Source organism: Artemia sp. Qi Xiang Cuo, chromosome 15 (assembly GCF_049724085.1).
Source record: "Artemia sp. Qi Xiang Cuo chromosome 15, ASM4972408v1, whole genome shotgun sequence".
Taxonomy (NCBI): domain Eukaryota; kingdom Metazoa; phylum Arthropoda; class Branchiopoda; order Anostraca; family Artemiidae; genus Artemia; species Artemia sp. Qi Xiang Cuo.
The window spans coordinates 43,769,938-43,797,817 of record NC_142808.1 but is presented as its reverse complement, the minus strand read 5'-3'; the positions used below and the strand labels follow the sequence as shown (position 1 = coordinate 43,797,817).

At 33.8% G+C, this 27,880-nt stretch overlaps 2 protein-coding genes across 2 annotated transcripts in view; both read right to left on the bottom strand.

The window, feature by feature from the left end:
* The window catches only part of LOC148943703 (transketolase-like protein 2), a 40,036-nt gene extending 24,459 nt beyond the window's left edge, over window positions 1-15,577 (bottom strand). The window contains exons 1-3 of the mRNA XM_089101815.1: window positions 15,137-15,577; window positions 10,374-10,519; window positions 8,207-8,396 (exon numbers count right to left, since the gene is read on the bottom strand). Coding sequence (XP_088957941.1) covers window positions 8,207-8,396; window positions 10,374-10,519; window positions 15,137-15,321 — 521 coding nt within the window. The 5' untranslated portion in view covers window positions 15,322-15,577. The remainder of the gene's footprint in view (window positions 1-8,206; window positions 8,397-10,373; window positions 10,520-15,136) is intronic.
* The window catches only part of LOC148943700 (uncharacterized), a 296,754-nt gene that overhangs the window by 192,427 nt on the left and 76,447 nt on the right, over window positions 1-27,880 (bottom strand). The gene's annotated exons all lie outside the window — the stretch shown is intronic.

The following is a 27,880-nucleotide window of genomic DNA, read 5'->3' as shown; positions in this document are numbered from 1 at the left end:
AAAACACAGTCAGTTTGATAATAATTACCGACTATATCGACCACGCTGAATCCGAATATGGGTGGTGGCAAAGTTGGAGATCACGGCTTGACCTTGTAAAAGCAAAGAAACACCCTTTTTAGGCCTATAAAACGTGTACGGATTGTTTATTTTTTTCTAAGGTTGTACCACTCCGATTTATTGGCGCGACATCTCATTGTGGTCCTAATATAGTCTTCTCATAGAATATGTTAAATTTTTTCCGATATCTTGTATAGTCCAGGAGCTATAGGCTAATATTTATTAATTTTCCCCGAAAATCTCAAAAATTCAAAGATTCATTTTCGTCTAAACCACGTATCCCGGACCTTTCTATAATTTTTGTGTTTTTCATTCTTTTCCAGAATTTACCTTATGTATTTAGCTTCACATTGCCGTAAAGTTCAAAGCTTAAACTGTTCGGTGAAGCCGTGTAGAATTTTTTGAAAAAGTAGAGGCCAAAATATATATGCAAAAATACATTTTTCCAAAATGATGATGTGACACGTCTTTTATGCTAGAATTTAACGCCAAATCCAAATATGAACTTTATTCTAAGCCAAGAACCTGCCCTGGTCATCTTCAAAGTTTGTCCTCTATTAAGCCAACCTTTCAATATAGTTGTGAAAGATTAAGTGATTGTTTGAAAACATTGTTTATGTCGCGTGTGCAGTGGCCAACAGCCCGAAAGCACTATCAACAACAACAACAATTTTGTGAACTCTGTTGCTGATTAAACTTGAGGTTGGTAGTGTGATTGAGATGCTGTACTGTTAGTGGTTAGAGCTAAGAATGGGGACTGAACGACGCCTAATGCCTGCCTTATGTAACTATGTAATGTCATGGACAGGTAGGCTAAATAACTTTCAGATTGCTGGAAATGAGTAATAGGCTTCAAGACCAAAACTCAAGACCAGGTTGGAATTAAGAATGAGTTTTTATCTCAAACTGTCTGATGAACATATTGTGACATTTCTATGTAGACTTGGCCTATACTGTAATTATGCTAAGTTAGATCAGGGATTTTTTAGGGTATGTTAGTCTTGATGTTACTGAGACCACCTTAAGCAAATCTACTACAAATCTGTTATTTTGGATACCCCATACCAAATGCTGTGTTTATCTATCATTTGGCATAGCCTACCCTAGCCTAGAGTTAGGGATATTACTTGTCTTATGTACTACCATCAACATAATGTACTACTTCACCCCTGCAGTAGTACACCATGGGATCTGTACCTCAGAATTTGAGTACTACACCCCACCATCAGTACTACATTAAACATGGCTTAGGTCCTACTATGCTATACATGGAGTAGTACACTAGGTTAGACATAGGTCTCAAATTTGGAAACTATGGATTACGATACAAAACAGGCCAAACGTTCAACGACCAAGACCGGTAGCAGCGTTTATGCTGAATTGGAAGCTGTTAAAAGGATTTTGGTTACTGTTGGCACTAGTCAAGGATCTACGCTTGAGATGCTAAGTAAGATCATGCCACACGAACTTTTGCCCTATGCCCCAGCAATATTTGAAGCAGTAGCTAGTAAACGTATTAAACTTCGATCGGGTACAAAGTCAATTTTTTTCGAGTTCATTCGCACTTCTGTAAGCTTAGAAAGTTGGCCTAGTGAAGTTCCAATTAACATGATCACGGGAACGGGTGTGGAGGCAGACTTCGTGCCGTTAATCCAGTCGCAAGTGTCGGACAGGACTGAAATCGTTGAGGCATTTTCGATACGTATCCTTGCAAGGCTCTTATATCGACTCCCAAAATTTACAACCGAGCTGCATATTGTAGCTGATTGGTATGACGGAGTGTTCGGCCTTGTAAACATGTCTGAGCATCTTTTTGTCTTTAAAGACAGAAGTGGATGTCTTGAGCGGAGACAAAATACATAGAGGAAGAGTTTTATCTCTACGAAGAATATGGTACTCGAAAACTGAGGTATTTTCCTTATGCAGTCAGAGAGTAAGACAAGACTTGTCGAATGTATTTTTGAATTGTGGAGCCATGTCTGTCTTTCTGAATTACGATTTACCATTTACCTCTCTGGTGGATTCAGTGATACAATGAAGGTGCTAAAACTGGTCCCATCCAATATGACTTTGGATCCGAACCCGGACTGCGAAGCGAACTTGTGCAGCACATATGAAGAAGCAGACACGCGTGTTGCTCTCCATGTTGCCGAATGCTACAGAAATGGATGTTCCCAAGTAATTGTTGAAGCAAATGACACAGACATTGTTGTCATTTTATTACAGAACTATCTCGAAATATTCCTCTGCAGGTGTGACCCAGGCTATGAACCCGAGCTCTACGTTCATTCAGTGACAAAGTCTTTCCGATCCATAAAATTGTGAATAGAACCTCGTGGGCTGTTGTAGAGTCAATAGGGCTGCTACATTGCATTTATGGATGTGATACGGTCAGTTTTTTCTTCTCGAAGGGCAAAAAAACATTTGCTACATCTGCTGTTAAATCACAGCTCATTCAAGAAAGTGCTGATCTTAAACAGAAAGTGAGGAGTGATATCAAAAACATCATTATGTACGAGCCCAAAATCTTGCGTATCTGTACGAAATTGGCTGTATCGGTATATAGCAAAAAACAGTCCGAATTTGATTCTCTCAATGACCTCCAAATTCATTTATTTCCCAGAAAAAAAGAAGTTGAACAGCTTACCCCCAACAGATGGTTCTTTGGTATATCACGCCAAGAGAGCTATACTTCAGTGGAGCATTATTCTTCAGGCTGTGATTCCTAAGCCCTATATCTTCAACCCACTTGAGTTTGGCTGGACCCATCACGACATTTTAGGAGTCAGTCCAGTGACTTCAGCGCTGACCCCCTGGGCTCCATCTGTTAACAAGGCTTCAACCTTTTGTTACTGTAAAACTGTGTGTGGTAAAGTGTCCTTGTTTTGGAATAAAGCCATGCGACATTCTTTGCGCATGTGGTGGGCGATGTGATGCCGGCAACGACGATTCGGAAGAGGATTAGCGGGATTTTTTTTGTATGTTTGAGGAAAACCGTTGGGATGTGCGGGAATTGTATTTTGACAGGCTTTACCTGTAGCTTTACTTACAGTACTTAAAATAATAAACACTCTTTAATCAAGTTACAGGTTTAAGCTTTCAGCTTCTGTCGAGCATGGTTCTTCCGTGTCCGTTTACTACCTTGCAAAGCTTCGTAGGTAAATTCTAGAAACAAAGGTCCGAGACACGTGGTTTAGTTGAAAATGAACCTTTGAAATTTGAGATTTTCGGGGAAAATTAATAAATATTAGCCTATAGCTCCTGGGCCATACAATATATCGGAAAAAATTTAACATATTCTATGAGAAGACCATATTAGTACCAAAATGAGATGTCGCACCACTCAATCGGAGTGGTACAACCTTAGAAAAAAATAAACAATCTGTACACGTTCTATAGGCCTAAAAAGAGTGTCTTTTGGCTTTTACAAGGTCAAGCCACGATCTCCAGCTTTGCCACCACCCATATTCGGATTCAGCGTGGTCGATATAATCAGAAACTATTGTCAAACTGACTGTGCCTTTCTGACCACCTAGTTGGCACATTATAGTGGTCTGGCTCCCGGACTATATTTGAGTATTTGAGATATTGTGCACATGAAAAATGTTTTTATACATTTAAGACCAACACATTTTTTTGTTTAAACCGTGACCTATCTACATCGTTTTTTTTCACACCTGAAATGGGTTGTATATTTCAAGAATAACTACGGTGCCGTTTATTTTCACTCCCAATACCAAATTGGCACCAACTATCCCTAACCTAACTCGATTTCCAAAAAAAAATCCTGGAAATATTTCAAGACATTATATTGTCTCATTTTTTTCGTGTATGGATAAGCTTCTAGATTTATTAAAAATATATGCGTGGAAATTCAGATAGTCGAATAACATTGAAAATCTAAATTCAAAACAGAAATGAACGAAAGATTTCCCACCCGAAGTTTTTTTTCCTTATCAAGGGACATTAGATTTGGCTGACAAAGCTAAATTCAACTCCTATTAGTACCTGTTAAGACGCATCCCAAATCTATATACCTGTTTTCTTATTATTAATATGCTTTTGAAAGAATTCAAACATTTTAAAGTCCCAATATTGAGATATTTTTATATCAAGAAGTATTACCACAACCCAAGAATAATATCCTTATCTTGTTTATTTTAATTGACTTATACGAACAAGTAATTTAGCTTATTTCAATGAAATCGTTTTGATCAATAGGTAGTAACCGCATTATTTGGGAATTTTGAAATCGAGGATATAATGTTTTATGGCTAGTTAAACAATGGAGGTCAGAGATAACTAGAGGCAATATAATCCATACTTGTTGAATGATCACAAGATATGCGGAAACAATTTTTTCTTCTTCGATAAGCCAAATAATAATCGTGATTAATAAACACAGTTAAAAAAGCAAAAAAAAAGAGCAAATGCTTACACTTAAAATATGGTCACGCCGTCCAAGTTATTACTGAAAATTTTCTAGCGAACAGAACATAATTTTTCACAAACAAAAAGTATATTTTTAACCAACAAAAAGTAAAACATTTCAAACCCCAATAAAGGGAAAATTGTTACAAAGCCCTGAAACACAGAACGTTGTCCACGTTTATTTTTTAATGAAGAAATCTGCAAGTTTTATTTTTATTGTTGATGCTCCATTGATTTTCAAACATAAAACCATAAACAATTTTCACCAACAACTGCGAATTGGTACCAAATTTTACTAACATCTTTTTTAATAGCTCACAGGAAACACCATTTTATAAAAATTGTTATTTTTATAGAATGATGAAAACAAGATTATAGGAATCAATACGATATAATTGGAGAGCTTTTTTGGCAAAATAAGGTGCAGAAATTCGAGAGGCATTGTTATGCAACATAAATATTGGGGTAAGTAAAGTAAAATAAAGAATACGGCATTGGACCTTACAATCTCCACCAGTGGTGCTAGTCTCCGTTTCGCGGCCCTTCAGTCAAAAGGTGCAATGGGGGGTTGGGGCCAACCCTCCCGGGCTTTTACACACCCATCCTGTATAACTCTTATAAGTTTCTTCGGGTACCCATTAAGAACTGGGTCGACTCTGACTGAGATTACAGAGTCACGCCTCTGACCCTCGTCCCAAACCAAATAATTGGGTACACTAGGATTCGAATCCTCGTCCTCTCGGAAAAAGGATCCTAAATCCAGCAAATAAATCCACTCGGCTAGAACGTCCAAATACTGTAGCAGATAAGAAAAACCGAAAAATCTGTAATGGGTTTTGCTATTATTAATAAGAAGTCTTTGTAAAGAATGTATTATAGATCCAAAATGGGGCAACATAATTTTAGTATAAAGATGTTATTGAACTCGAAAAGTCTACACTATTTCTTATAGTGCTAAATTCACTTCAAACGTAAAGTGAAGAAAGAATACAGCCTGGAAAAAGAGACACAAACAAACTCTAAAAACTAATTAAAAACGATTATGTCATGCATAAAATGAGGGGAAGGAAAGAGGAGGGGGAGAACATGAGGAGCTCAAATATTCAATTATTTCTGTGAGGAAGAATGATGGATAAGAAACATTTGGGAGATAGGAGGTAACATTTAAAGATTTGGGGCCTTGCAACTATATAGGATATTAGCAACAGACTGAACTATCTGAAATAAATCGTTTTCTTTTTATTATTTTTAGGAGGTAAGATGTAAATCTAACTTCCCCAAAATCACGTCACAAAATAATGCTTCTGGTGTCAAAGATGAAACAAGACCAAAGCACTCACAAGTCCTGTATTATTTTTCAATGTATCAAATCTGATTTATCTTTTCATTTTATTTTTTAATAAAATTTTTCTTAAGGCTCATTCGCAATAAAAACTAAATAACATCACGATTCAGAAAATGCCAATTGGAAATCAGCTAGTTCTAAGCTCAGTCATAATGAAAGTCTAGTGTCAAGAACCGGATATAGCCAAAACTCCAATTTGGTTTATCTAAACTTTATTAGGGCTGAGGCAACTGAAGTGCTTCATTTAGCAGTCTTTAATTATATAGAAAAATACTGAGAGATTGAAATGCTGTACTGTAGTGACACAGTGGATTAGATCTCAGCTTGGTATAGAATATATAAAAAGTACATCATATACTTTTGTTTATATCCACTATAAATGCGAGCACAGGATACTGTAAGCAAAGGGATAAGTTCCAGGATATATGAAAGTGTTTTAATGTTTAAACCCCTGTCTACATATTCGGCACTTTTTGGAAAACTAGGTTGAAAATTTCCTATTTGAACAAGCTTGATTGGATACAATCCTAAACGTTTCAAACAGTCTGTTTACTGTCCTCAGTGTGAATAGGCCTTTGGTATTCCAACTTAATTACATATCAAACATACAGAAATAGTAAAGTATCCAGCAATAATAATCAAATATTTGGTTTTTATTTGTTATTTAATTTATTAATTTTTTTATTTATTAAGATCTATTTATTTTTATATTTACTCATTTTTCATTAATATTAATTATTTAAAACTTGTATTGTTATGTTGCTGTTACTTTCATTTATACCCTATCAGTTTTACTCTAAGCTTTCTACTACAAGCATAGCTTTAGATAACAGCTAAGAATCAAGGCCTTTTCGATTGATATATCAGATTCTTGAACCAATATTCAGAATGATCAGTAAAACAACTACTCTATGAGTGTCACATTTTTGCGTAAGATTTTTTAATCTAATTTTTATAAATCATATTTTTAGTTTATATTTGAAATATGGAAAATTACATTACATTTATTTTTGTGATTTACCATATTTTTGTCTTTTATTTTATGTTAATTTGATTAGCTTCTTCAAAAATCTCACTTATTTAGCAGTTGCAATCACTTATTTGACACATGCTGGTGACATTACTTTACTTGTCATTAGTTATTTACATTATTTTAGTTGGTCTTAAGCAAAAATTTTAAGGTTTTATGAATGAATTAAAGAAAAAAAGGTGTGTAAATTAACATTGCAAAATGTAAATATTTTGCAATAAATGATCCCCCTTGGCCCCTTTCTTGAATTTGATAATGGTTGGACTTTCCATGCTTCGGATTTAATGACGTACCTTGGCGTTCTGTATTCTTCCACTAAAAGCATTTATCTCTTATTGGATTAAATTATCCCAATTATCTATTTAAATAAATTAGATTATCTTTAGTTATCTTTAGTTAACAGAAATCTTTTTCCTCTTTTTGAAAAAAAATTCGAAAATTACATTACATTTATTTTTGTGATTTATCATATTTTTGTCTTTTATTTTATGTTAATTTGATTAGATTTCTTATTTTATGTATTACTCCCCAATCTTTTGTATTTAAGAGGGAAGTAAAAGTATAATAGTAACTACATTTTCACATGGTTATAAACCCCTAGATTAGCCTTCCAGACAGCATTAATTAAAATAATTCAATTAATTTAATAAAAATAAATACATTCAGAAAATCCAGAATTAGTTCAGGTTGTTATCGGAAGCTAACAAGAAAAAGGAGCTGCCAAATATATATAATTTCTTTGTCAGCATGAAATGGGGGCTAAAAGATGCTCTACCCCATCCTATACAGAAGGGGATTCAATCTCCTTTGATAAACGAGTGAGTTTGAAAAATATTACCACTCACATTTGAAGTTTTCTAGTATATGAGAAGAGAAATACAGTTAGGTCAGCCCACGTGTTTTGTCCATGACTATAATCCTCTGGAATAGCCTTGCAGACACCACTAGGGGCTCTGAGTGAGGTACTTCATTTCAATCACAGATCAAAAAATTTCTCCTTAATTGAGTTGCAAAGTGAGAAGAGCTTCCTTCAATATACTTCCTTCATGCATTACTTATTTGTTTGTTTATTTCTTCTTCTTTTTTTTGTTGTTTTTATTTTTGTATGGTCACTGAACGCAATTTAATTAATTAATTGAGCCATTGCACACAATTAATTCGAACTTGAAGTAAACCAAGCCATATTTATTTAACAGTGATTTTTTTTGTATATTGATGAAAATTAAGGAATGTATCAACATATGACATGAGTCATAAATAAATTAATCATTACAAAATTATTATAAAACAGTCCCCTTTTCTCTTTCTACAGCATTTAAGTATAAAAACACCATATTTACCTATAGGAAGCCTTGTCAATATTTTTTCCAACATATGCCATACCAGCAGCTACACTAAGTCCTTGACCAAGGGATCCAGTGGCAACATCTATGAAATTCAAACGTGGGGTTGGATGACCCTCCAAATCACTATCGATTTTCCTCAAGTTCATTAGTTCACTCTTGGGGAAAAGTCCAGCTTCAGCCCATGCTAAAGATATATAAACAAAAATAAGAACAGTAGCATTAAGCAGCTTAATGCATTAAGCAGCAGTATTAAGAAAAGCTGCAAAAGCAGATCAGATCATTAGAATATAACCATTTTTATTGATTGAATCTCCTATGCCTGAGCTTCACTAGGGAGAACATTTGGAGCCGAGATTTTAAAACAAATTTAATTTTCTCTCTAAAACTCATGTTTGTACTAAAAAGAACTAAAAAAAAAAACAGACCATTTACTATGACTATTTAGGTAAAATCTAAATAGAAAAATAAATGGCATTTTTTACAGGTGATTTACATTGGTCTGAAAAATATAAGAGCCACCTTTGCCAAAAGCACACAAAAATTACATTTGTATATATTCAAAAATAATTCCACCTTTTTTTCAGAAAATTTTTTAGGATAGGCAAAGATAAACGTAAGCCTTAAACCTTGTTGTTTTGTATACTTTTATTTGATTGAGGGTAGCAGGAATGTGTAGTAGTAGGGAAGTGGGGGGGGGGGGCAGGGAGGAAGGGTGGTGGGGTAACAGGGAAGAAGGGGAGTAGTAGTATGGCTGTGTTATGGAAACAATATTGTTTAGTCTGGTTTGCTGTTCAGCTCTTTTGTTACTTTTTCTTGTTTTATTAATTGTTATTGTATTAGAGTTGTTTAGACTGACTTGTATCTAATGCTGCATTGCTGCAAAAACATCAATTTTTCAGAAGTGAAGTGTTGGTATTTTGCAGAAATTGTTTTTCAATTTGAGAATAAAGAAACCTAAACCTTCAGCTGAAATAATTATTTTTTCAAGAAAGTAGAGAGCAACATTAAAGCCTGATATGATAAGAAATAAAAGCATAACAAGACCCTAAAAAAAAGACTACCACAAACAAGCATCACATTGTCAACCTCCATATTTGCCCCTAAAAGGCTAGTTAGTTTCACTTGTGATTTACTGAAAAAATATATATTTTAATGTGTCTTTCTGTATGTGTATTATATAATAAAACATTTTAAAAATCAGAATTCAAAAATAATCAGAAGTCTACAAAAAAGAAATATATCTTTAAAACATTTATATTAACAATAATAGGTTTAAGAAAACACTTTGTCAATATCAAATTCTTGTCATTTCATCTAAAAGTATGGACAATTGGTAGCTTAATACAAATTTTAAAGCATTAATTGGCTATTTTCAAAGTAATCTGTTAAGTTTTCAGTGAAGTGCAAATGGCTTTCTAGCCTTTCTAGTAATTGGCTTGACAAATATTGAACTTTTTCTATAAAATCCAACAAGAAGAAAAACATTGGAATGCTTACTAAACAACCAAAAATCCATCAAATGAAATCTATAACTTACTGATTAGCAAGTAAAAAGGCAAGCAAGAGAAACAAATTTGAAATTTAAAAAAGACTACTTCAGCATCTCAAAACTGAAAGCTATGAGTAGCATTAGCAACTCTCTAGTAAGCTGCATTTTTTTATCTAGACAATTCCAGTAGCATCAATTCAAGAAAATTTAGGGAGGAGAGCAAAATTTGTTTTTCCAAATCTAGGAGACAGGAAAAACTTGAAACTTTTCAATAAAAATACCAAAAAAGGCATTTTTTAGTTTAAATATTCCCCTCCCTTTTTCTTGATGCTGCTAAATCATTCATTTCAATATTTAATCATGTCTTTAGAACAATAATCTCATAGGTAAAAACTTGAATGTAACTCTAAATCCATCAGGTTGTTCAAAAAGAGAAGACATGAAATCATACCCAAGGCCCAGATCAGGTTTAAAAGCTAATTAGATGATTTAGACTAAAACCTTGCCTATGTCTATTTCAGGAGATAGTATTCACAAGAAGCATCACAGAAGAATAAAGTTTATTTGTTTCACCATTCATAGGACCATTCTCTAAAGGGCAATAAACTAAATCACAAAAAAAGGAAAAAAATAGTTTATTTCATAAGTATAGACAAAAGTCAAGTTACTGACCTGCATAGAGTATAGGTGCAGCATGCCCTTTTGAGAGTATAAACCTATCTGAAGAAGGATCCTTTGGAGCAGAGACTTTGTACTTCATTGCATGAAAAAAAAGAACAGACAAAATATCTGCCATGGATGCACATGATGAGGGATGCCTATATGAAAAATGAGCACATTAGAAGAATAAAAAACCTCAAGGTCAGTTGATATTGGTATCATACCATCAAATATTATTTTACAAGCCACATCATTGGCTGACAATCTTAAAGAAAAAAGGCACATTAGTAAACTTTCCTAGTACCACAGGGAGCTCCCAAAGCTACCAAATTAAAAAAATTACATTTCATTATAAGGTGGGTAAAAATTAAAAGAATATCTTTAATGTGTCAACAGTTCAAAAAGCTGATGAGAAAATAGTTTGAAATAAAGAAAAATATAATCTATTGCTAATTGTTAGGAAAAGCAGCATTTATTCAATAACATATCCACAAATAATAAATAATAAGCAGCATAAATAACATATCCCTGTGTTGGCAAAGTTTTCAAACAAAGTGGGTAACCTCACAGGAAACTCCCAAAGATGTCAAATGATATTTCCTGTGAGCTGATTTTTAACAAGTGTGCTACAATATTTTTTAGGGACTGTCCTTTCTGGTGTTTTGAAAACAGAATTCTGTTTAAAAGAAAAAAGCAAAATTCACATCTTCTAATGATGCAGGTTTCCTTAAAGCTAAATATCTCTATCTCCAGCTCAAAATGGGAGGGGTTAAATGGTTCTGTTTCTTGGGAAAGTAGGTATTGGCGTTTAGTTTTCTGTTATTTATTCAGATCTTTTATACAAGCTCTAGACATTATGGCAAGAACACCCAACCATTTCTAAATAGTTAGGCTACATTAACTGACAAAGTTTATAATGGATGAGATAGTGTGATCCTTCCAGGTGATTCTTTAAGGTACTTCATCACCTTAAAAGTTACATGAATGTACACCTCCAACAGTATTTCATACAATAATGACTCTTCTAAAATAGGAAAAAATGGCTTTTTGTAATTTTCTTTGCAAGAAACCATCCATTTTCATCTATCCACTACTGAAAATTTTGTGAGCCTAATTAGATAGCTTAATTGTTTTTCAGGTATTATTGAAATGAAAATGGGCTAATTTGCTAAAAGTCTTGCAAGGTGAAAACAGGAATGTTGAAGTGGATATTAGAGGCTATGGTAAGTATATACAATTTTTTTTCAAACTCCTTGTCTTTAGCTTATTATATGACTACAATTGATTTTTATTAATTAGTTAGACATTAAAGAAAATGTTATCTGGGAACTGTTTATTTACCCTAGATACATTGTAGCATTGACAACTTCATAAAGAGGTATGTTCACTCCTCTGTTAATCCAATGTATAATTTAGTTAAATTTGTAATAGTAAATTAGAATTTAGGAATTATGATAACTTCTATTGACTAATACCAAATGTGGTAAGCTCCATGAAGCTTGGTACACATGGTATGTTACCTGTTTTAGTTTTTTTTTTAGAGAGATGAGTGAGAGGGGGGAGAGAGAGGAAAAATTCATGGTAACCAAAAAATAAACAGGAAAAACAATATAATTATACATAAAAAATTTGCCTGTAAGTAGCTTTAGGTACCAAGGATGGTTTGAATGAAACCTAATTGTTTAATTTGTAAAGTGGAAACTTATGCAACCATGTACCTGTATATCTTAACAAATTAAGAAAAATCAAGAATTTCATTTTTAATGAAAAAGACTTTCATTATTTTTACAGTTTTTTTGGCAGTAGTAGGCATTAAGTTAAAAAAAAAGGAAAAAAAAACAAAACATGTGACACCAAATAGTTTAAGAAGATGTATCTTTAGGAGCTAGACTTATCCCCCCTTCAACATGCAAAATTGAGCAGCCATAGAAAAAGTATGAAAAATAAAAATAATGAAGAAAAGAAAGAATTCTGGAATATTCTACCAATTTTCCAAAATATAAGCAGAATAAAAAAAGAAGTTGTAGCCAAAACTAACCAATAGTTAAAAAGATTTATGTGTATTATTATTCTTATGGGCAATTATCAGACACCATGACTTGAAGATATACTGGTCAACTAACATAGGCATACTGCATTAACTTAATGCATTTGTTTTCTATAAATTGCCCTAATTCATAAATTATTTGAGTTTCTAATCTCTTTTTCATTGGTTTTGTATTTTGAAAATGCAATTCATGTTACTTCATTTAAATTTAAGCCATATTCAGGGTTTTTTAAGAAATAGATTTACAGATATTTGAAACCTAAGTCAGGTTTGAGCAAAAGTATTGGGCTCAAAACACTTTTAAGGGAAGGTGCCCAATGGATATTCTTAAAAAAATTACATTCTATAGAATGTAAAAATAATACCCAACTACACTTAGTATCAAGATAAAATATGATGCTAGACAGATAATAACATTTTTAAGACTCTTACAATTTTACCTAACTAGCTGAATATTTGACTGTCTATGCAATATACAGAATATTTACCTAGTTGAATAATAACATAGCTTAGTGTTTCAGATATATATCCAAATAGGCAGATAAGAAGATTCTCTAAGCAGTTGGGGGTTAATATCCAACTAGCCAGATAAATTGTTTCTCTTAGGCACCACAAGAATATCTACCTAGTTGGATAATAACAAAGCTTAGTGTTTCTGATATATATCCAACTAGTCAGATAAGAAAATTCTCTATGCAGTTTGGGGTTCATATCCAACTAGCCAGATAATTCATTTTTCTTGGGCATAGCATAAACATCTAACTAGGTGAATAATATGAAGCCTTAACACTCCTGAAATATATCCAACTGGGAAGATAAGTTAATTCCATTACACAGATTTGGGATAATATCCAACTAGCCAGATAAATTATTTTTTTTAGGCAAAGCAAGAATATCTAACTAGGTGGATAATAATATAGCTTAGTGTTTCTGATGTATATCCAACTAGGAGGATAAGAAGATTCTCTAAGCAGTTTGGGGTTAATATCCAACTAGCCAGATAAATTGTTTCTATTAGGCAGAGAGAATATCTACCTAGTTGGATAATAATGTTGCTTAGTGTTTCTGATATATATCCAACTAGGCAGATAAGAAAATTCTCTATGCAGTTTGGGGTTAATATCCAACTAGCCAGATAATTCATTTCTCTTAGGCATAGCATGAACATCTAACTAGGTGGATAATATGAAGCCTTAACACTACTGATATATATCTAACTAGGAAGATAAGTAAATTCTATTATGCAGTTTTGGGATAATATCCAACTAGCTAGATAAATTGTTTCTCTTAGGCACAGCAAGAATATCTAACTAGGTGGATAATGCTGAGTCTTAGATCTTCTGATATATATTTAACTAGGCAGGAAGTTACTAAACTACCTAGTTTAATTAATTTAATAAGGGCTAGGAGAAAGTGTTATGCACTAAGTTAGATTTTCATGCTATGTCTAAGAGAAAAAAATGTCTGACTAGTTGGATATTATCACTAGTTTGCATGAAAAATTTGCTTATCTGACTAGTTAGGTATATATCAGAAGCATTAAGTTGATGTATTTTCCACCTAGTTAGAGATACTAAGTTGGCTCTTATGCTTTACTGTATTTGGATAGCAAGATAAAAACTATTTTTCTTTTAAATTTTAATTATTTTCCTAGTTGGATAATTTCTTATTTGCTTAAAAGAATTTTTCAGATAGCTAACTAGTTGGATAATTTTGGAAATAACTAAGTATGGTTGGATATTATTTTTACATTCTATAGAATAGAAATTTTTAGATATTATTCATTGGGTATACTCCCCACTTTTGATGGTCCTTATTTGAAAGAAAAATCTACTTTGCAAGGTTTCACTTTTACAACACAATGATTGTCAGTAACCTTTTGAGGGGGTTGGATGGGATACATGTACTCCAAATACCTTCCCAGGAGATCATTAATGTTCTGTGTCTATTCCTGAGAGTTGTTGTCACTTAGCACAACTACTTTCTGAGATGGCAAAAAGCCCCTAAACTAGAATTTAAGCAGCTAGTTGATTTAGGCCAAGGTGAATAAAAATTTCAGGAACAATTTTACATTATGAATTATGTTTCAGAAGGACTTAAAGGTAAAATTCTGTTATTTATTGGTATCTTGGAAAGGGGTAGGTGGTACTGTTCTAGGCTATTAGCTAGGCAACACACAAGACAGCCATGGTGCATAAACAAGGGATTTCTCACTCCATGGACTATATTTAAACTTTAGTTTTATAGGGTTCAGGTGGGGAAAAAGGTACCTTCATAGCCTATTACAAAAAAAAACCTTACAAAGCAGATCTTCTGATTAAGTGAAGTAGGCTACAAGAAAACTGTTTTCAGCTTCACAACTTTGTTCAATCCTTATTCAGGAGGTTTCAAAAATGTTCAAATAGACCCTAGCCTACATGTCATAAATTAAGAAAAAAACTCTTTGATAGGCCTATGACTTAGAATTCTACTCAAATAGCAGGAATTGCATTTACAGAACCAGCCTAAAACCAGAGAAAAAGAAACTGATAACTGAAAATTAAGATAAGTTATTTTGTCAAAATTTCAATAGGTAGGCTATAGACCTGTCAAGTAGGCAAATTTGTAAGACTTAAAATTCAGAAGAGGGTTAGGCCTAACATAGGCTAGAAGCTTTAGGATAGGCCTAGGCTATGTCCGTAACCTAACCCTAAAAATTGTCATAGAATGTGATAAAACGAAAACTTACCCAGATTTGCTAGCGCTTGTGGCTAAAATAGACTGAATTCTCAGTCTATCAGCAATAATTTGGAGTTGTTTCGACTTTTCAGAATCCATTTTGGACATTTTCTTCCTAATGTTTATCGGCTCTCTATCACTAATTTTACGCTGAGTCATTGAACAAATCAGAGGGCAAAGTCGATCAATCGTCATTTACAGCCAGAGATATATTCAACCTACTCGTTCCTTGTAAACAACAAGTTGATCTTGTCACTAGATTCTTATAATAAAAGAAAAACAAAGGAAGGGACTGAAATCAGTATTTAAATGTTTTTTTTTTTTGGGGGGGGAGTTAGTAAGAACCCAATTTAATAAGACTGTTGTCTTCTCACACCACTTGACCTAAAAGCGGTTTGCAGGATTTGAGTTGAAAAAAGATATATTAATTTACTTCAATTCAGTCAAATCACACATTGTTGTTAAAAATTTCCAAAAACATTGAATTATAAATATTTGCATGCTTCCAGACGGTACTTGGACAAGTAACAACAAAGACTAACTCAAAGGCATAGTAATTATCTGGTTGTGTTGTGGGGTTTGTCCTTGTCAAGTTAATTCATGTGTAAAAAAAGACCATCCAATATCTCCATCCATCTTATTAAGTAGTACATATTCGTCAGATATCACTTTCAATAGGAGCATCAGATTCTGTCATATACTTAATATTGTTTCATGGCTACATTTAATTGAATGATTCCTGCTCCAAAGAAGAGGAGGATCTTAACGACTTAAAGTGAATAAGTAAATAAGCAAAGATTTTGATGATAATCATTAAGATATTCGATCAAAGCCGTACCCAGAGGGGGGGGGGGTAGGGGGTTTGAACCCCCCCCCCCGAAATGTTTGTCTGACTCGTAAAAACGTAATAAAATGGAGAGACAAATTTTGTATGCGTTTTTTGAGGTTTTTTGTGTAACCCCCCCCCCTCCCCCGATTTTTTTTAGTAAACCCCCTCCGAAGAAAAATACTGGGTACGGCCTTGTATTTGATGAAACTAATTTAAGTCATGAAAAGAGCAATTAAATTGCATGCAAAATGAAACAAAATACACTAAATTTTAAAAGCTAAGAATTCCTAGCAAAGGGATCAATTTATTTAATCAATAATGTATTTAATTATTATGCATTTAATCTTAAAAGAAAATCAAACTCAGACCAAAATTACAGAAATAGTTATTGCTTTGATAGATTATAACAGGTGTAGACTTGTCTTTATGCAATTTCCTACGCCTTAGAATAGTTTACAGAAGGAGTAGAGATACTCAAAAATCATCCTGCCTGCATAGATACCACGCTTTGATTTTATAACGACCATGTAAAACGTACCTCTTTCATAACAGGACAATTATCCCCTCGAACTTAAAACCATTATATATTCAAACATGAAAAAAAAAAGAATAGCGAAAGAAAAAAAAATTTACTCCAGCTGTCAAATTGACCTTCTTTCTTTTTATTGCCCTATTCAACTAAATAAAATGAACAGGTTCGAACTACGCCAGCAGTATTGGCATTTTATACTGGTTGTATATATAAAATTCTTTCAGTTTATTGTTACCCACCCAAAACAAAAAATCTTAGAACATTTGCCTGATTTTTGAAAAAAGGGGAAACACTCCCAAAAAAGCGAGCGTATTGAAAATCCTTTTATTAGATACATCATATTAGAAAACCCTACCGTAAAGGTTTCAAGCTCCAATCTTTAAAATGTGGAACTTCGTTTTTTTTTCAGAAGAAACATCGTCGATGCATGTTTATTTGTTTTGTTTTTTTCCCAGAGATGATTGTATCAAACCGAAAGTTCAAGATAATTTGGAGGGAACTCATTCAAAGGCAATTTTAAAGCTCTTTTTTAAGTGACCATACAGATTGGGACAGGGAAAGTCTTGTTTTCTGCCATTTTAGGGCACCAAGCTACGACTTTGTCCCAAAGAGGAGGAATTTGCCATCAGTTTAAAATTCTAAGAAGTAATTGATTTAAAAGTATCAATAACTACATTTTAGGCTTTCCAGTCACAAAAGAAGTAATGCCATACGGTGGCAGTACTGGATTCAAACAAGTTGATTCGCTTTATTTGTAGTGAAATTCGGATAAGTTGGGTGATAAGCAATTGTGTATCAGCTATGATGAGGGGTGGGGGGGTTGAGTCATTTTTTAGGTAGGTGTAGGTTAGATTCCTAAAAAATACATTTTAATGGACAAACTGCTTGCTCTTAATGAGGCTTCAAATACATGTTTAGAGAGGTAGGGGGGGGGAGGGAGTAGAAATTAATTAAAATATTTCTCTATACAGCTAAAATGTTACATTCCCATATCTAAAAGCACATGGATGGAAAAGGCAAGGCTGGTCATCATAAGCCCCACCAGGAAATTTCTTTGGGGTGGCAAATACTGCTAGGAACTTAGTTTTCAGCAATTTTAAATGGTAATATTTTTCTTTTTCTATTTATATGAATTACTTCAACGTATTTCAACAAATGTATGTAATGCATTTATCGATAAGAAAATACCATTGTACAGGTTGTGATGGCTTCAGTTATGTATAAGACCAAAAGTATCACAGAATTTCCATCCATACAAACAATAATACTCCTTTTCATCCAACCGAAATTCTTTAGTAATAATATTAACAAGGACATTTAACCAAAATTGCTAATCATCGCCAATTCTTTATGTATATTCAAATTTTACCCAAAACTGAAAATTTAAACGTAGGATGGTACCATTCAACGTACAATTATTTATTTACACATTTTAGAACAATTAACCAGGTATTTAAGGGACCGGTACCTCAAATTGTATCTTGGTTAGGCCTGGGTATGACTTGGAAAACAATCAGAAATTAAATTAAAAAAGGAGCTTTTCAACTGAAAGCAAGGAACGAATGTGAAACCTGTTTGAACAGTTATCCTTTATATGAAAGGGGCTGTCTCCTCCTTAGCTCCTTACTCTTTGAAGTTTTGGTTTTGTCCAAATTTTTAAAGAAAAGTTGCAATTGGAAAAAACAAATTCAAAGCACTAAAAAACTTTTTTTTAATGAGCAAGGTGCTGAGAAGGAGGAAGTCCCCCTTTTTTACGGAGTAAATTCAATTTGTTTTTAGTTTTAAACTTGCTCCTTACTTTAGTTGAAAAACCTTTTCTATTTGTATAATTATATTTCATGAAACTGTAAAACCTTATCAATACAATACTTTTGGTAACGCGATCAATATTTCAATGATCTCAGTTTGGATTTTGATGGGTAATCAAACAGTTCGTGGTAACGAACTGTAAGAAAGGAGCGACCTGGCTCAATACTAACCGAAATTCTAAAACAGATTTTGATACCAATAGATATATCAAAAGCATTTGCTTATTATGCTGATTCCAAATATATAAGTTTCATTAAGTTTAGTCTTATCCATCAAATGCTACGAGCCCGAGAAAATTTGTCTGATTTTCAAAAAAGGGTGAAAGACCCTCTAAAAACCATAGGATTTTAATGAAAATCACACCATCAGATTCAGCGTATCAAAGGACACTACTGTAGAGGTTTTAGGCTTATGTCTGCAAAAATGTGGAATTTTGTTATTTTTGCCAGAAGAAAGATCACGGATGCCTGTTTATTTTTTTCCCAGGGATGATCGTATTGACCCAGTGGGCCTAGAATATCGCGAGAGGGCTCATTCGAACGGAAAGGAAAAGTTCTAGTGCCCTTTTTTCGAAGTGACCAAAAAATTGGACGGCAGCTAGGCCCCCTAACACGTCACTTTTTTCCCAAAATCGTCCGAACAAAATTTTGAGATAGATATTTTGTTCAGCATAGTTGAATTGCCCAATAACTATGTCTTTGGAGATAAAATGACCCTTAAAGTCCCTGGGGAAAGCTTTTTAAGTTATAAAATTTGCCCGTATTGGGAAGTATGTATACATTTTTCGGTGGAGAGGATGAATTTTCTGCTGGGAGGATTTTGTACGGGGGAAAATTTCCATGGAGAGGGAAGGTTCCAGGGGGTGAATGTTTCAGGGGAAATTTTACACTGGGTCAATTTACCAGAATTCCTGTAAAATTACTGTACAGAATCACTGTAAGTAATTACAGAATTACTGTGCGGAGCTGTGTTGGCCTCAAGCGTCTTGGTGTTGCTGTGAGTTCTTAGTAGTAAAAAGAGTTGGTCCAAGGATGTTGCTCTTTGGGACACAACTAAGGGCGGGAACTAAATGGGACCATATCACTTACCCCTCACACGTCACTTTTTTCCCAAAATCGTCCGATCAAAATTTTGAGATAGATATTTTGTTCAGCATAGTTGAATGGCCCAATAACTATGTCTTTGGAGATAAAATGACCCTTACGGCCCCTGGGGAAAGGTTTTTAAGTTATAAAATTTGCCCATTGTTTACATATAGTATTTGAAATTGGGAAGCATGCATACATTTTTCGGTGGGGAGGGGAGGATGAATTTTCCGCTGGGAGGGTTTTGCAGGGGGAAAATTTTCCATGGAGAGGGGAGGTTCCAGGGGTTTGAACTTTTCAGGAAAAATTTTACACCGGGTCAATTTACCAGAATCCCTATACGAAATTTCTTTATATGTCTTGCTTTCTCTTTATTGATTCAATTTTACGCGTGGATTTTTTAAAGGTAATTGTCCGGGGTAAATTTTCACCAGGATTGAATTGTCCAGAGGATATTTCAGTGGGGAGGGGAATTTTTCCGTGGAGGTGGAGCCAGATATCCTGACATTATTTAAAAACGATCAGAAATTAAACAAAAAAAACAAGGTTTTTTAACTGAAAGTAAGGAGCAACATCAAAACTTAAAACGAACAAAAATTATTACACATACTAGGTGGTATCCCCCTCCTCAACACATCGCTCTTTACACTAAAGTTTAAATTGTGTTCCAGTTCTTTAAAAACGACTCCTGAAGCATAAAGGTCGTTTAATTAAAACAATAAGTAACTATTTTTAAGTGCAGAAAAACTGTAGCGTAAAGAGGGAGATGTTGAGGAGGGGGCAACTCCCCTCTTATGCGTACTAATTTCTGTTCGTTTTAAGTTTTAATGTTGCTCCTTACTTTCAGTTGAAAAAATTTGTTTTTTTACTTAATGAAGCTTAGAGATAAATATTTTTCTAAAGGCAATGGAAAAAGTATGTCAATTAAAGTAAGAGCATATAAAAATGAAACAAGTAAGTAACTACAAGAAATACACAAAACAATAGCCTACTTACAAAAACTAATATATAAACTCACAGCATTCAGTTCTGTTGAGCAATGCCGAAGCGTTGAACGGATATTTTTTTTTACAATATCGACAGTTTTAATCATGGTTATGAAACACCAAAATATTTAATGCCTTTAGACTCAGTGTTTGTAAAAGTAACGCATTATCAAAGTAGTTTGTTCAAAGTTAAAACATTAAAACTAAGATTAAGAAAATCAAATAAAAATTTTTAATTCAATAGTTTAATTTAATTTTGAATACAAAAAAACCATATATTTGACACCTTTATACTTCACAACTGTAAAAAATTAAATCTTTTTCAAAGTGACAACTAGATAAATACAATCACTCCTGGAAAAAATAAATCATAATAAAACACAAAAAACGTATCCGTTTAGGGGGAAAAAATTCCCAGAATTCCATGCAGGGGAAGCATTTCTGATTATAGTGGCTTCATATATCAGCTCATGGGTACTCTTGCAATGCAAGCAAAAGTTGACGGCATATTTTTACCGAAATTGCCCCTTATTAAGTTGTTTTCCTTGTGTTTTCAATAATTATGCGAAATTTCTTTTGCGCTAGTAACTGCACTAATAACTAATAAACAAATACATGTTTAGGATCACCATAAAAAGCTGATTCTCTGATTTAGCGTTATCAATAGTTAGGCTCTTATACTTTCGCTATTGACAAGGATCGTTATGATTTTTTTTGTTACTCCAACGAAATCACACAGAAAAAATTTTCGTGGAAAACTGGAAAGGGGTCACTCAGTCCCAAATTAGAACTTACATTTTCCTTATTAAGGGTCAAAATCTATTGGCAGGTAGCCAACAATGGGGCAACAGACATTTTTTCCATGTTTTATCCTTATTCTACTCTCTTTCCTTTGGTTTCCTTATAATTACTTTACAGTCTCAAATTTCCAGGGGGGCATGCCCCCCTGTCCCCCTGCTGGCGCCAATGTGCCCCCCACCAAAAGAAGGTACTTTTCAAAACACCTCTTTAGAGGGGGAATATGATAGGGGCACAAACCTACCCATCCAAAATTGATGCCACTGCCCCTGCCTGGCCACTTGTGCCTCTAAACTAGCATCTAGTAGAGAAGGATTACTTTGATGTTTCCCACCTTGTCTCTATTTATCGTGAAGCGACCAACTGTATCACCCTTTCTACTGAATGGTTAAATCGTGTTTTGAATGTCGATGCTTTTTTACGTATTTCCTGTTTCATTGTATATTTTTGTTTTAGAAGAAATAATAATTTCTGTTTCTTTTAAGTTTTAATGCTGCTCCTTAATCTCAGTTGAAAGAACTTGTTCTTTTTTTTTATTTAATTCCTGACCATTTTCCAAAATCATGCAATTCAGTTCAATTCAACTGGTGAAGTTTCTTTAAAAGAAGTAGTAGCCGAATAGTAACTAGATAATGACTCTTCACCCTAAGGATAAAGTCAAATCTGAACAAACCCCAAATCAAAGACAGAATAACCCATACTACAGAAGTATTCCCGTTGTAGAACATTCCACAGCTATTACATGAAATTGTAACCAAATTATCTTTTTCGCCATGATACAATCTTCTTACACCTCATTTTCAACTGACGATCGCTATCATATGATCAGGTCTTGAATTAAAAAATTGAGCTGTAAAAAACCTAGTAGTTCAAATTTTCTTCTGTATTTTTTTTTCATCTGAAAATTACACCACAGCATGGTCACACTTGTTAACAAAGAAAAAGCCAAGAATTACGAATGCTGATAGTTTTTCCTTAACTTTAACTCAGTGAAAAGTCTTATCGGCTCTAGTTGTTCCCAGAACAATGTCTACTAAGACTATATGTGTATGTATTTGCCAGATTAATGATAGCATATACAAACTACTTTACTAAGCTTCTATTTTTTTTTTCTTTCAAAACTGTAGCTTTAATCTTCATTCGTTAGTCAATTATAAAGATGACGCTTGAAAGTTGAACATAGCTCAATTACAAACTGGATCCAGTGAGGTCGCGCAGAATCTTTATTATAGACACAAGCATGACTGTCACATTGCATTTCAATACAGCTACGGTCAACTTGAAGTACCAAGGACATTATATTTATATGAAAAATATTGACCTTGTTGTGTTTTAAACCCAATTTGATCCTCATTTTATTGTTACGTATTTATTTATTTTTTTTCCCTAGAGGCACTTAATACGGAAGGTGTGGTCGTATAAGCTACGGAGGGGATTCATTCGATTGGAAATCGGAAATTCTAGTGCCCTTTTTAACAGTCAAAAGTGACCGGAGGGCAACCGATTCCCCTCCCCCCACGCCCATTTCCTCAAATGCATCCGATAAAAATTTTGAGATAGCCATCTTGTTAAAAATAGTTCAAAGATCAGATAACAAACACTCCAGTGTCGACACATTTTTATTTTCAAATAAAGACATAACAAAAACATCTTATTATATTTAAATCCCTTTAGTACTCTCCCTGGCTCCACGCAAAATAAATCTTCATTTACTTCCCAATTATCTAACAATTTTTCTTTTTTTTTCAACATTATTACGGTTTAACACATTCTCAAAATGTTCTGTCCACCTCTTTTAAACACCATTTTGATCACTTATTGAGTAACCTTTCCCAGTAGCCGTTTTAGGCCTCATAATATGGGGGGGGGCAAGGTATTTCATAGGAGAGTAAAAATATAAAATAAAATGAATTCAGCGTCAGATGTCAGAAAAACTGGGGGAAAGGGGAAGCTGCCCCGCCCCCTGTCCAGGCCTTTAACCACCACTGCCTTTTCCTATCTTTATCTGGGAAGAGTCCAGACTGACTACTCCCTCTTGGTTTCTTAGCATTCCAATATAATATATTTTTGCTACGCCGTCTAGCTGCATCTTCCAGATCCTCAGCAATTTTATCCATGGTCTTCATGTAACATCTATATTCTTAATTCATACCTTAATGTCTTCTCTTTTTCCTTACTTTCTATTCTAGCAAGACCTATCACTCTTAAACTTCTAGAGCACACCCTTTCTCTCTTTTTGCCGGGCTTAAAGCAATGTCGCTAATATATCTAGATACGTTTCTAGGTTTGCTCCCTAAGACGTCTTGAGCTACCTCACAAACTATTTTATAAAATCATTCCACTTATCCTCGAAATTGCCAAATTCCAAACTCACTAGTTACATATCTAACTGTTCAAGGAAAGCTCCTCAGAAATTCTCACCCCGAAGTCTATCCTTGTCAAAACTACCGGGAAGGTAGTTAATCTTCCCAGATTTAAATTAACTCTTGTCTAGGCACTACTAGATGATGACCTTCACTTTAAATAACAGGAACAGCACTCCAGTTTTCCCTAGCGTCCTGTATCGATCCTGCCAGTCTTTGATTTAGAATAGCATAATTAATATGGTTGTACTACCATAATGCGAGTAACATGTTTACTTATAAGCCTTTCCTCTGATCAAATACCGTAATGGCTATTATGTTATCGTGCCTACAAAATTGTAGCAGTCTATTACCATTGGCTTTTCCTTCCCAATACCAAATGTACCTAGGGCAAAAAACTATCTATCTCCATTTATATCCACCCAAGCATTAAAATCTTCTCATAAAAGGTATTTCTACCTAGGATCTTGCCTGTTTGTTCCTGTAACTGTATGTAAAATTCATCTGAGTCACTATCGTCTCTGGCAGTCGGATATACAGGGGGTATATGCAACTAAGACTGATACCTTACATTTTTTTTCATAAAGTGAGCATCTTGAATATTATTACTTGAGATGAGATGGGTTTTATTTTCAACTAATAATTACATCACTTAACTGGCACTTACCCCATTTTTTAAATAACATTATCAACCAAACGTTGAAAATGGTAAGAACGTGTGACGTTTTATTAACCCACTATTGTGGCTTGAGCCAACCGAAGTAAATTAATAACTAACCAACCGAAGTAAGACTTACTATTTCTTATTCATCATGATCCCTACTCCCTATATATGTGCCCAATCCCTTCTATTTGAATAAATAATTTCTAGCTCACCAACTTTCGACGTAGGTATTTTCGACGATAAATAAAAGTTCAAATAGGGATAAAATCCTTTTAATAGACAGTGATGATAGAAATTCACAAAAATACCAGATATTTCGGTCACATATACAGTGACCGTCATCAGTAGTAAAACTAAAATAAAACAATTTAAAACAAAAGTTTATATACTAAATCAAATAACACTACATATTGTTTGATTCTCTAATTCTTTTCAAAGCAAAGGAGGAAGCTATTCTCTTTGACCTTCTTGGATTCTGTTCATTAGCGTTCAATGATATAACATTTGGACAAAGGTCAACTACATTGGGTGAATTGAACTTTACTCTCTCAGATTTTAATAAATTATCATAGATAGAGTCCAGCCCATATTCACCTGTATCACTATTCAAAGCAATATTCTTGAATAAGATTTTCTTTATTTCAAGAATTTCACGAAAATTTTGATTTAAACCCCGATCCCTAGAAATAAAAGAGACATTCTCTAACAAAATAAAATGGTATGGAAAATTATAAATATGTTCTGAAAGGGCTGAAGTGAAATATTCAGACTTAGAAACTTGCTTTAAAGCCGAAGAAATAGAATCTTTGTGTTGTAATAATCTCATTTCCAAACTCTGGTTAGTACTCTGGTCTGGTTTTACGTACTAACCAGAGTTTGGAAATGAGATTATTACAACACAAAGATTCTATTTCTTCGGCTTTAAAGCAAGTTTCTAAGTCTGAAGATTTCACTTCAGCCCTTTCTGAACATATTTTTAATTTTCCAGACCATTTTATTTTGTTCGAGAATGTCTCTTTGATTTCTAGGGATCGCGGTTTAAAGCAAAATTTTCGTGAAATTCTTGAAATAAAGAAAATCTTATTCAAGAATATTGCTTTGAATCGTGATACAGGTGAATATGGGCATGACTCTATCTATGATAATTTATTAAAATCTGAGAGAGTAAAGTTCAATTCACCCAATGTAGTTGACCTTTGTCCAAATGTTATATCATTGAACGCTAATGAACCGAATCCAAGAAGGTCAAAGAGAATAGCTTCCGCCTTTGCTTTGAAAGAATTAGAGATTCAAACAATATGTAGTGTTATTTGATTCAGTATATAAACTTTTGTTTTAAATTGTTTTATTTTAGTTTTACTACTGATAACGGTCACTGTATATGTGACCGAAATATCTGGTATTTTTGTGAATTTATATCATCACTGTCTATTAAAAGGATTTCATCCCTATTTGAACTTTTATTTATCGTCATGGAAAGGCAGTGTGGTCTCCGAAATTATCTAGGTATTTTCGAAGACCACACTGCCTTTTCATGACGTACAAATAACAATTCAAATAGGGATATCCTTATATTAGACAGTGAAAAACAATGACAGAAAACTCTGAATGTTTCGATCAAATATACAGTGACTGTCATCAGCTGATATATACAACAGAGTGTATCTGCTAATGACGGTCACTAAATGTGACCGAAATATTTAGTTTTCGTCATTTTTTTTCACTTTCTAATAAAAGGATTTATCCCTATTTGAACTAGATAATTTCGGAGACCACACTGCCTTTCCATGACGATAAAATAAAAGTTCAAAATAGGGATACAATCCTTTTTAATAGACAGTGTATAATAAATTTCACAAAAAATACCAGATATTTCGATCACATATACAGTGACCGCCAGTTTTACTACTGATGATGGTCACTGTATATGTGACCGAAATATCTGGTATTTTTTGTGAAATTTATTATACACTGTCTATTAAAAAGGGTTTTATCCCTATTTTGAACTTTTATTTTATCCCTATTTGTACTTTTATTTATTCATCAAATTTCATGTTTCCTAGCACAGAACGATAAGTTTCTGAAACTCCTAGCAAGTGTATTTCAAAACGACTGAATTCGCCAGTCAAATTGTCAATATGATAGTTGTCTTTCAATGTCGTAACATTCATATCGTAATTTTCTTCTTATTTCCTTAAATTAAGTTGATATGGCCTCAAGAAAAGCAAGGGCTCCCACTAGTACAAACCGAGCACTAAGAACTTCTCAAATCTGCACAAAGCACTTTAGCCGGCTTGGAACTGATCTGCAAGAAGTCTCCGGGATCTTCAATTGAACAGAGGCTTTTTGCAAGCATGGGCCCATCTTGACCCCTATGTAATTTTCAGTACTTGGCGATGCACTTCTACAAAAAAAGAATCAATATCCTGCACAAGCAATTCTGAATATTTCAGCTCCGACTCATTATATATTCATATATAAAAATACTATTCTACAGTGGAGAGGCAGTCCAACCCATATTAAGTAACAGAGCTGGGATGAAATTACTCGAGGTTACAATTGTCCATTAATCACAATCTAGTCTAGCGCTGTGTCGTTCACACTCTAATTTCCTCGAGGGGCGCCACTCCTCAGGGTCACCCCATAATACTTTTTGCAGTCATGGTGAAAGGTGAAAAACACGTGAAAGGTCCATCCCAACTTCACTATGAGGCAGATATATAAATGAAAACAATAATAAATATACATAAAATAATTTTAATTGAGAGCTTGGTAACAACAGAGATATAAATTTCAGATGATTAAAAATTTCATTAAGAAATGAACCACAAAAGTAAGACAGGTGGGAAGCAACAACGGTAAAAGAAAATAGAACAAAAGACATAGAATAAGTAAAAACAATAGATATGATAAAAATGATCAAGATCCTCCAGAAACATTGCTGGTGTATAAGGTTTCGAATCGAGGTTTCAGTTGCTCTGTATTTCTTAAGAGACAAGTACCAAGCCTGTCGTCTAGCCTTGCTTCAGCAGGTATCGATCCCTGGGCCCAGTTTTGCCTAGCCGAGCATCAATCCACTATGCTAACACAGAGTAAACCATGTGATGCAACTTAAAAATGATACCCTTGTAGAAAAATAAAATACAAAAATTTGATTTTAAGAGGTGGCACTAACAAGAAAAATTAAAAAAAAAATCCCAAAGATAAACAAATAACAAGACATGCAACTCGAATAAACTCTATTTTAATGCCATCTAGATATCACACTATCATCTAGCATTTTAAAAGACAAACGATGGTTATGCTAGGATCTAGTATACCATATTTCCAAAAGTAAAATACTTTACACGTCACGTAAATGTTCAGTGAATGTCCAAAATTAGTGAATGTCGACATTCAGCGGTAAATGTCTAAAATACTCCTTGAATTTAGTCAGAATTTTCCTTGGATTTAGTCAGCGCTGCCAGTCAACTTTTTCAGTTTTATGAAAGCTTTGATGGTGACAAGTTAGGTTAGGTTTTTAACCCACTTCTGAGGTCTATGACCTAATTTAACCTAACCAAACCTAACCTAACTTTAACTTTTATCATCATAGCTTGCATAAGACTGAAAAAGCTGACTTGCAAAGCTAATTGAATCCAAGCAGAGAAAAAGGAATTTCAGACATTCATTGGTGACTATTGACATT